The 11460-nt window shown below is 47.4% G+C and overlaps 1 protein-coding gene across 1 annotated transcript; it reads right to left on the bottom strand.

Annotated features, from left to right (window-relative positions):
• Window positions 1-10041: 10041 nt before the first annotated feature.
• GPR27 (G protein-coupled receptor 27) lies at window positions 10042-11184 on the bottom strand (the record flags this gene model as incomplete). Its single annotated transcript, XM_082288705.1, has 1 exon — window positions 10042-11184. One exon carries the CDS (start codon window positions 11182-11184, stop codon window positions 10042-10044), a length of 1143 nt encoding a protein of 380 aa, XP_082144831.1.
• Window positions 11185-11460: the final 276 nt, after the last annotated feature.

Here is an 11460-nt window from a genome sequence, read left to right as displayed (position 1 = left end):
GCAAAGTCCCTTTAATTTCTTTCTGCAGTGGAAGGGGCTGAGAGGGCACCGTCTACTTTTGCTTTACACTGATAATAGGCAAACCAGTGACCACGAGTATTTCCAAATGTGAATGGCCATGCATTCCCTCCTGCTTTTCCCTGCAGCCAGCTTTTGTCTTGAGGAGCACAGCAAATGGCTCAAGATGACCCATGGTGGCCAGCCTCAAGCCAGCCCTGCCACGAAAAGTTTCCTGCAGCCCCCTGTGCTGCTCAGTTTGTGCCAGAATCATCCTGAAAATTATCTCAGGCCAGGGACAGCTTCCTCACCCACCTTGGAGCAAGGGAGGGGACAGGCCCTTGCAGGAGAAATCAGATGAGAAAACAGAACAGAACTTGTGCAGCCCTGGAACCTCCTAGGTGCACAGAAGAAGCCTCATTCCCCAGTACATACTGCTTGTGAAGAGAGAGACTGGTTTAAACACTTCCCTTTATTCACTCCACTTAGGAGATCTGTGCCAACGTGTGTTTTAACTTTATTAATATTGCAGTAATTTCATTAATGATTAATAGAAATATGTGCATTAATTTTTAATATTATATGAATATTGATATTATAGACATGCTATAAAATAATGTTGATACCCCACCACACTGGAGAAGTTTCCGTGTTTATTGCCAGATTTTGGGTTAGCAGAGAGCCCTTGCAGGAAAGGGCACCACCACATATAGTGAGTTGCTGCCTTAATTTGATTACATGCTTATTAGGAAAGGGGAAGCAAGGTGTTTGGGGTTTGAGGGTGCACAGCTGGCTGAGCCAGCACACACCTGTGAGCCTGGGGGACTTCAGGGAAGGCTCTGCTGCTGAGCACCAGAAAGCCCAGCTGAAACTCTGCTTCATCTGCATCTTCCTGCCCACAATTCACCCCTGGGCAATTCTGCCACTTTAAAAAAACAACGTTACAAGTCTTTGAGGAGGAGGGGACACGAAAGTAAATTATTCTGGTTGTGTGGCAGGGGGAGGGGACTCAAATCTGGATGGGTCTATACAGAAAAGACAGGTCACCCTAACCAAATCCTGGTTTTACAGAACCAGTAATTGAAAGGAGATTAGTTGGCTGAAGGTTACCATGGTGTTTGAGATGTTAAAAGGGAATAATGTATACCTCCATGGAGAACATTTTAAGATAAGAGATGTGATTATTCTTTTTATTTTTAGTTTGTAGTGGTGTGGGAAACGTGTGACCCCAAAACTCTAATGTGTTTGATGATCATATAACATTCCTCATCGAGAGGTACCTGCTAATTTTCCTCATCAGCACAACCCACCAAACCAAAGGATGATACCAGCAAGTGTGACCCCAGACTGAGGTCCTTGCCAGTGCCCCCCCATGCCCCAGTAGCTCTGGGATTAGTTGTTTCTGCACAGATGGATATTCAAAAGAAACAGAAGGTGCTAAGAATCCCTTGATTTAAACAAGATGTCTCAGGAATTTGATCTTGACAATGTGTAACATGTTTTCCAGAAGGAATTAGAAAATTGCAGGAAGAGAATAGACTGTGCAAATGCAAGAGGATTTTGATAACAGCAAAATCAGTGTGTGTTTCTCTGTTAGAAAGATATGAAATGGCAAACCAGCAGGGGTACAGTCGTTAGACTAATCAATAATTCTGAGCACAGGAATGGAGATGAGTTTAATGCACATCAGCAAATCACCTATGGCTCCTCAAGGAGAGTCTTGAGTGCAGGCAGACCCAGCCCAGTGCAGAAGGACACATTCCAATGATTTGGCAGGGCAAGTGCCCCCATATGACACGTCTGCCTTGGAAGATGGTGGCAGCCTTTGGGTCACTCTGCCTGGTCATCGGGGCTGGGAAAGGCTGGATGTGAAGGGCTGAAGCTGAGTAATCCTGGTGCACTGGAGGGAGGAGGATGGATGGCAGCTTGTTTTGTGACAAGGAGTACAATGCAGGCTGACAGCAAAGTGTGCAGGAGAGGAGGAAAGAGCAATATAACCATAGGGCACACCTGTAAACACCCCTGTGGCAGGGGTTTCCCAAAACCCTCAGTGTGAGCAGCTTAGTGGGGTAGAAAATGAAGGCATGCACAGTGTCAAAAGGACAGAAAGTCTCCTGTGCAAAACCCAATTTACCTGGCAAGTTCTGTGCATGTTAATTGTGTGCCTGGAGTGCCCAGAGCATTCCAGACTGATGCTCCACTGTACCGTGACCAGATATCAGCGTGTTACAGGCATATCCCTGCCCCAGAAGTTTACAAATCTCACAGACCATATAAAGCAAGTGTCTGTGCTGTACTCAGCGAGCACCTGCATCGCTGCAGCCTGAGCTAGCCTGGGATGCAATGCTGTCCTTGCACTGCATCCCAGCACACAGTACAGGAAGGATGGGCTTTGAAGCTCTGCACTGCTCTGCTTGGGCAGTGTATCTCTTCCTGGGCTGGGAATTTCACCAGGTCTCCCGAACTCTGGTATCGTGCCTTCACCACAGCATTGTAACACATGGAAAGGATTCAATCTGCTCTTAAGTGTAATGTGGCTTTGTACATCCCAAGGCTGTAATGCAGTGCAGAAGCAGACTGAAAATATGGCCTGGTTCCAGCCCAGCAAGCAGGGCTGGGTCCTCTTTATTTACTTTTTCTCTTGCACATGTGAGTGCCCCCATGTCATTTCACGCAGAGATTTGTGGCTCTATCACCGTGAATGGGCGGATGTGGCTCTTGCTGCAAGGAGTTTGCAAACCAGCAAAGCTGATATTAATTCCAGGGGTTGCAGGATTCACCCTTTATTTACTCCTTCAGGCTACATGGGAGCCCAGGCAGCAGAGCACACCTCTAACCTCTTCCATGGGACCTGCCAGAAGGGCCAGCTCAGGGAAAGGCACCAGTGAGGCAGCTGCCAACACTCTCACTCTTTCCAAAAATTTCACTGCATCCTGTCAAATTAGCAGGTTTTTAATTTTTTCCTCTCCAGTTTCTTTTCTCACATGGATGAAACCTTGACAGAAAGGTTCCCCATCCCTTCAAATCCAACAGCAAAACTTCCTGATGGTGGTGGCATCATAATTTCAGCTCCCTCCTCACCCCTTTATTAAACTCCCCAAAGTTGCTAACAAACCATTCACACAATGCAACAGAGCCTTCAACTATTTGGATTTGGTTTACTTCAGCACTTAGGCTCAGACAGATATTGCACAAACAGTAAGAAAGAGTCTGTCTTGCTGAGAGTTTAGATCTATTGGGGAGGAAAATCATCGCTGACCCCTCTGTTCCCACTGGCAGCTCTGTGGCAGGTCCTGCAGAGCCCTGTTTCTGCAGCTTCTCTCATTGCCCTTCCAGGAAGTACTTTGGTGATGCTCAGCCCAAACATGTCCCTCCTTTCACACCATGGCTCTGCTTTACCTCTGCCTGTGATGCTGCTGGTTCCTTGGCTCGGGTGCCCATGTTCTCCCCCCGTAGTCACTGCAGCTTGGCTGAACATATTGCCTCTTCATCTGCCTTCCTCCACACCCAGATGTCTCCTGGGGCCCTGCTGGAACTGGCTCCCAGGGGCAGCTCGGCCCTGTGGGCACCCAGAGCTGGTCTCTCTGCCCCAGGGCCACTGCAGCCCTGTGGCACCCAGGGGACTGTCCCCTCGCCCTTGGCACAGCACACTGAGGGACCTGCTGTGTAGTGGGAGTGTGCAAGGCCTAATGAGGGAGGGAAAGGAAAAGAAAAGGAAAAAGCCCAGTTGATTTACTTGACTATCAAGCTACTCAACGGTTTCCTTTCCATCACCCTCCTGCAAGTGCTCAGTGACAGATGGGGACAGATTGAGTGGTTCGCTGCAGTGAGGTAATATTCCACTAAATCATTCCTCTTTCTCTCACTGTCAGAAAGCACCCAGACTTCAGCCCTTCCTCTGAATCTTCCCGTGTTTCCCTCTTTAATGACAAAGCCATTTTAGCTCTACCTCTGCTAAAATTTCTGAGAGAAGCAAGCACTGCTGTTTATATGCTATGATAAAATGGGTGCTGTAAAACAGTGAGCAAAAGGAAGGAGTGAATCACCCTGAGACAAAGAGGGTTCTGGTGCCCTGATTTCTTTTTCTTGCCCGTGTGCTGAGGCTGAGCCCCAGACCCCAGCCCAGGGACCCTGGCTGGGCAGGCAGCAGGCTCTGGGCAGGTGTGCCGTGGGCAGGAGCGCAGGCTCACACTGCACGTCTCACAGATGGAGGATCCATTTATTCTCTGGATGATTTGTTCCAATGGTTAATCATCCTCACACAAACACAGAATTATTTCTTTAATGACATACCAGTAAATAACATTCAGAAACATTAGGATGGGCTTTCTCTCCACTGGGCAATCTCTTATTTCTGCCTACTCTATGAATGCCATGATGACTGCCTAAAATTAGCTGTGACTTCACAGCTTCCCTGTGCCCTTGCAAGACTAGCTTTGAACTTGAAAGCCTCCTACACAAAGTGCTTTGCGCTATCAACCTGGTCACAGCAGACGTGAAAAATGCGGCACTGAAGACAGTGGCCTTCCAATAAATACGTCCACAGCACAGCCATGCATGACTTGGATCAAAGACAGAGTGCAAGTACTGAGGTCATTAAACACGAATAGAAATACAGAAATGCAACAGCTTGCGTGAAAGGCTGAGCTTGACTTTAAAGTTAAGTGATGAAAGCTCATGTAGTTAGCGATTGTTCACCCGTGATAATGCTCTTGCCATCAGTGGTTCTGTGTGTTACACAGGTGAATAACTAATCATTCTTGGGATAAAGCATCGAGGTGTGGGGCAGTTAATGACTTGTACCAAGTGAAAACAGGCTCGGAGATGTTCAGCATCAGCAGCTCTAGGGAAGGTCAGAGTGCCACAGATGTCAAGTTGGAAAATCATCTCCTGGTCACCAGTTCTACAACCAATGGATGAGTAAGGATTTACCCCACACAAGGTCCTTCAGGAATGACATGGCATCAGAGATCACCAGCATAAAAGGAGGTTTGGGGTAAGATGTCCATAGGCACAGCCCCAATCCAGCACGACTTGGCACCAGCTCTTAGGAGACTATCTTCACTGATGGTCTTTCTTGGATGGCTACATTTCTTCAACACGTCACATATTTTTTAATATTCTGAAGCATAAGAACATCATAGCATGCAAAATGCTTCCTGGTTCCTATCACAATAGAGTTAATTATAGCCTGTGCAGTGTTTTGAGCAACTACAAAGGAAGCTGTGCTAAAAATGATGACTTTAAGAAACCTCTATTAGAAAACAGCCCCCCTGCCATGTTTCTAATAATTTTTTGATTTGCAGCATAACTATCTAATAAGGTTTCTGGGGTATTCTGATACTGTGTAGAACGATCCAATCTGCAGCCTGAGCTAATGAAGTGATACTTAGCATTGCATTCTGCCAATATGTGATAGTTATTCTGGAGCCCCGTCCCTCAGGGTGGTTTGTTGGCAGTTCTGAGCAAGTGCAGGTGCCTCTAAAGAGCAAGGTGACTGCGCTTAATCACGTGGGGTGAGTGGCAGAGGTCCAGCCAAACTCCATGCATCCTCTTCTGGGAAGAGAGGGCAAATGCCAGCTTTGCTATCCTTTGAGCTCTGCACAATGTGTCCCAGGGCAGTCCCACAGCATATGGCAAAGCAGCCTTCTGAAGATGTAGCTGTACCACATCCAGGTAGAGCCTCAGGAAAGAACTGTTGCTATCAGACTAAGCCAAATTCCTGCCCTTTTCCTCGAGGCTACTGGCTTTGCACCATTTTGGGAGGCAGCTTTGCATCCTCTCTGCAGACTGGTATTGGAAAAGCAAATTATGACAGCATGTAGGCTACACATCCCCTGCTCATCCTCCACCTCTAGGTCTTTGAATGAGACCTTTACCCAACAACATAATTTGGCTGAAGCCAAATATTTCAGCTCCTTTCCTAGCAAACTCTTTCCAAATCTAACAGCAGAGCTACAAGCACCCCAGAGTACTACAGGCACTGAGTGCTGTAAATCAGAGATCATCTTAGCTGCTAACTGGGATTTCAGACCAGTGTCATTTTTCAAGCTGGCCTGACATTTAAGTCTGTACTAAAAACCTCCCCTGACTTCAAGATTTTGACTGGTAACACTTGTAAGGAATGTGTTAAATACCTGGTGAGTGAGTGAAAATGCCAGCAGCAATCAAGATTTTTTCTGGAGCAGCTCTCAGCACAACTGCAATCCCTCACCACAGATATGCAGAAGCAGCACGCTGTGACCTCTGAGCCAGACTGTGAAGAATCTCTGGGGGAGATGATATTGGTATTTCCTGTAGTACTCAGCACTTGCGGTGCCCAGAATATGGGAAACTATCATGCAGCTGCCTGGAGAGGTAGAGAGAAGACTGAATGTACACTCTGGTCAAGCACAGGTTGATGGAAGAGCTGGGAGAGCCCCACTGCTGTGCAGTCCACCAAACCTTCCAAGCACGTTGTGTTTTGGTCAGTGGGGATGGGGACGGGGGTTCAAACCATCTGAGTTTTTGCAAGTGAGCCCAGGACTTGTACAGGCAGCAATAGCTTCTGACGTGGGGTAATTATTAACGCCCAGCTCTCACTGAGCCTCAGTCACCGGCCCTTCTGAGTGAGACCGAAAGCACGCTGGTTTTTGCGGGAGGGAGGATTTACAGCCACACCTCACAGTCCCAACAGCAGCAGCCATGTCTCCCTGTGCTCATTCCATTCTCCCCAACATTATTTCTCTCTTTTTGTTTTTTTAATCCGGAGCTGGTTGTCATCCTCCCCGACACCCCTCCTCTGATCTTGGTCAAAGCATTTAATCTCTGTGACCCACTTTCCCCATATGCAGAGTAAAGGCTGCTATGAGAACATGAATGCTATGATTTGGAAGTGCTTTTTTTTTTTTTCCTTCCCCCCCCCCCCCATTTTCTTATATTTTCTCAGATTTCAGAAGAAATATTTATCCTCTGGTGCTTCTCCAGCCCCTTCTGCTTTTCCCTACTTTCTTGGTGCACTCTCAGCCAGCAAAGGGGTGTTTGTTGGTGTGCTGGCACCAAGTACTCTTCAATTTTCTGCCATGTCCTTGATACTTGGTTTCACACCTTTTGGAATTAAGCCCTATTGTACAACACCCATCTAAACGCCGAATTAAAGCTACTGGAGTTCCTTCTCTTTTGTACTACCACAGCCAGGATCATAATCTGACTGACATTACAAATACCTAAAGTATAAAATTAACTTCAAACATTAACTTCAAACAGCACTGATTTTGCCCTCAGAGTATATCAGAAGTCCCGAGACAGCCCTGGAAGCTGTGTGCAAGCAAAAGGCGTGGTATATAGATAATTTTTTTTTTTTTTGTATGCTTGTGCTGTAGCAAGGCTGGGTCTGGCTGCCACTGATGGGTGATAGCAAAGCACCAATTATCTTCACCAGATAAGAACCAACTCACCCATCTCGTGAGGCCACCACTGAGCTGGGGGATGCCTCTGCACAGAGGATGGTACTCAATACAGAAGCACTGCTTGATAAGCCAAGTCTAAATAAAACCATCAAGTCACCCAAAGGTGAGTTTTCATCCCCCGCATATACGACTGACTCTACAACTTGTGCTCAATTTTTCTAGAAGTGAAAAATCTGGTTCTTGCAGCTTTTAAGGAGGTTTTAAAATAACTATTTTCCCATCTCTGTGGTTTAAATAGAATCATAACCATACTACTTATAGCCTGGAAGAGAGAGAGGATGCCAAAATATCAGACATTTTTAATAGAGTAAAGAGAAAGAAAATATTGGCTTGGTTACCAGCAGGATTAGGAAAAAGATGGCAAAAGATCTGAGCTACAGATCACAGTTCTAGGCCCTTACTACGTAGGCAGTTTCTGAGGGAAATATGAGATATGAGAAAAGTTTCAAAAGTTGGAACCCTGCAGAAAAGACCTAAAAGTAAATCAGGGGTGTAAAGCATACTTGGAACACAATTCCCAGCAATAGCATCCATGCCTTGCTGCATAGTCTTTGTAACACAGCCCTACCCCATTACTCTCCAAGACTCACTAAGCTATCATCTGATATTCCAGCTTGAAAATGTAATTAGCACTGATAACCAGCTGCTGCTGTGATCTGAAGTATGTGACAGCTTTCCTTCTGTACCCAGGTGCATTTTCAAAATGCTTTAGAAATGATCTTTATGTCTCTCTTTGTTTTAAAGATACCCCATCCATGGTCCTATTTCTTAGCCCAGTTCTGGCAGCATTGGTACTGCAACTGTACCAAAAAACTCAAATTGCAACCTTCTCCTTATGCCCTGCAGGAAATGCTGCCTCTCTGGTATCCAAATCCGAGTTGAGCGTGGAAAACAAGAATTAAACCAAACCAGGAAGCCCACATTTCATTCCCTGTCTCAGTCTGAAGCTGCCACCTTTGTCCTCTTCTGGTCTGCCATGTCTCTTTTGTGCTCCCTTCATAGTCACAGGACAACTATTTCTCAGATGATGTCTACCAATTTTAGACTACTCTCTACAGAAATACTTGGCAGATGTAGATTTCTTCATGTAAACTGAGGCTATATCCCTGCCATTTTGCGTGAGACTTGCCCCAGCACATGTTTGTTAAATGTTACATGATCCATCAGAAAGGGAAGCACCTCAGGACAGCTTCCTCTGAGACAGCTAAGAAGTCGTGCCAGGATCCTGCCAACAGGTTACTGGTTAAAATACTTGCAGAGAAGTTTTTGTAGAACAACAGAGCAGGTTAAAATGCCATGCTTAATAAATGTAAGCTTCCCACTAAGAATATAGTTTATAAATGAGTACGGTATTGACCAAGCCACAGTGTTAAAAAACTGCTTTGCCAACTAAAATTAGCGATCCACAATTACACACTCTTTCCTATCATTAACAGAAGAGCAATTAGCTACAACAGAAATTTGGTTTCAGCAGACACAAAGAATTGTGCTCTTTAAACCTGTTGCCCATCATGAATTTAAGTCTTCTTAAAAATAGCTTTAGTCACTTTTATTGGTATAAACACCTAAATTGAGATCTAACAGCAAATAAGGATTGTGCTTGTCCATAATAACCTTAGCTGTGAAATCTACTCAGACACAAGACATACAACCTTCCACATACACAAGTTACTTGTCAGCAAAGCAGAATGCTGCCATTCTGAAACAATTACATACAGTAAAGGTTTTCAATATTTTATTAAAGAAAACAGTCAAAATGTACAAGTATTACCCAGGTTTGTAGATAACTTCCTATAAAGGCAGTAAAATATGAATTTCAATCTAGGTTTTAAAAACTGCTATAGTTGCTTATTTTTAAAGTTGGTATTTTAAAATCACATTTCACAAATAGTTCTGAAATATTACCAAATGAATAGTGCAACAAGAAAAATTGAAATTAGTTCTACACTGTTTGTATGTCAAGCAAAAGTTATAACTAACTGCTTCAAATACTCAAACCATTTGAGAATGAATGAACCCAACAGCTCCCACCAAAACTGACTTCTGACCACATTAGGAACGTCCTCTTCACGTTCTTCACTTACTTAAAATCAAATTATAATAAAACAACACCTCTTGAGGTCATCAAAAATAACTTTAGTATAAAATTGTCTTGGCCCTTATCAAATATTACATGAGTAAAATTGTTAAGCCTTTATCAAAACAGACAGGAATAGGGAAACAAAAAAAATGTCATGGCCTTAATCCATATCTGTTGGAATCATGTTTAGAAACGTTAGAAGCAAGACCAGAAACTCGGAGCCCTGTTTTGTTTTTAAAAACCACACAATCACAAAGAAAAAAACAGCTTCTTACTGCCTAAGGTTTGGGGGTGTTCTGCTCAAGTACCTGTTCCCATAGACAGCAACCTGTTATGTTCTGAAGAGAGCATACGCAAAATATAGAAAAATAAATAAAATAGCTTCTTACAGCCTAAGGTTTGGGTGCTGGGTGGTGGTTTAGTATGTCCCCCACAGGTCACACTCTCTTGAGATCATATGCAGAAACATGGAAATTTATATCCATCTTTCTTTTTTTTAGAAAGAGAAAAGCCCCCCTACATCCCAAAGCTCTTGAGATCGCAAAGGATGGTGCCCTGGGTGCTCTGGATGCTTTGGCAGCATGGGAAGTGGGCTCGGAGACAGACCCTGAGCTCCTTGTTGAAGATGAAGCAGAGGATCGGGTTGACCCCTGCCTGAGCAAACGTCATCCAGACGGAGGTGGTCAGGTACACCTGGGGGATGGAGCTGGCCTTAATGAAGACCCGCAGGTAGCAGGCCACAATGTAGGGGGACCAGAGCAGCAGGAAGAGCAAGGTAATCATGTAGAACATCTTGCAGAGCCTTTTCTCCATCTTAAACTCCTCCAGCACCAGCAGCCTCTTGATCTGGCTGTGGGTAGCCTGCCTTATGCCCACAAGGGTGGGCGGCGTGGGCCCCCTGCCAAAGCCAGCCGTCCAGTTTGCAGCCGCTTGGCCGGTGGCTCCCGGCCCGTGGAAGGTCCAGTTCTGGCTGATGGCCGGTACCAGCTGGGCCGGCTTCATCTTGCGGTGGCCGTGGATGAAGAAGAGCAGCTTGATGTAGACCAGGTGGGTGGCGGCAATGACGGCCGCCAGCATGAGCATGAAGCCCAGCGTGTCATTGGCCTTGACGTAGCGGTGCTCGAAGATGCACTGTTCCTCCTCCCGGATGAATTTGTAGGTGCCCACGTCAAAGACGGGGGGAAAGGCCATGGCCATGGAGAGGGTCCACACCATGCACACCACAGCCAGGCAGGTCCAGCCTGTCATGCGCTTGGCGTAGAAGCGGTGGTGGGCGATGGCCATGTAGCGTGTGACCCCCACGCAGAAGAGCAGGAAGGCGGCGTGGAAGCAGAAGAGCACGGCCAGGAAGGCCAGCACCTTGCAACTGAGGGGCCCGTGGGGCCAGGCGGCCCCGCTGCGCACCGACAGCATGACGAAGGGGAAGCAGGCGAGCGAGCGGAGCCCGTCGGCCAGGCAGAGGTCCAGCAGCAGGTAGTAGGGCGCGCGGTGCAGGTGCCGGTCCTTGAGGATGAGCCAGGCGAAGAGCACGTTACCGGCCAGGCTGACGCAGAGGATCAGCCCCAGCGTGGCGAGCTTCAGCCCGGAGGCGCTCAGCAGGCCGCCGGCGCTGGGCAGGTGCGGGCTGCTGCTGCTCCCCAGCTCGCTGCTGTTCGCCATCGGGTCCTTCCTCCTCCTCCTCCACTTCTCCTCCTCCGCGCGGGCAGGGCCGGGGGCTCAGGGCCGGGGGCTCAGCGCCGCGGCAGCGCGCCGGGGCCGAGGGCCGCGCCGCCCGGCGCCCCCATGCCCGCAGCCGCCGCCGCGCTGCCGCCGCCGCCCCGGCCGCCCCGGCGAGGCGGGGCGCTGCCGCCGCGCTCCCCGCGGGCCATGCGGCTCCCGCGCCCGCGCTAGCTCCGCGCCCGCCGCCGCCGCCGCCCCGGGGGCATCGGGGATGCG

Source organism: Coloeus monedula (genome assembly GCF_965178545.1).
Source record: "Coloeus monedula genome assembly, chromosome: 11".
NCBI lineage: Eukaryota > Metazoa > Chordata > Aves > Passeriformes > Corvidae > Coloeus > Coloeus monedula.
Note: the sequence above shows the minus strand (reverse complement) of the source record. Positions and strands in the feature narration are given on the sequence as shown.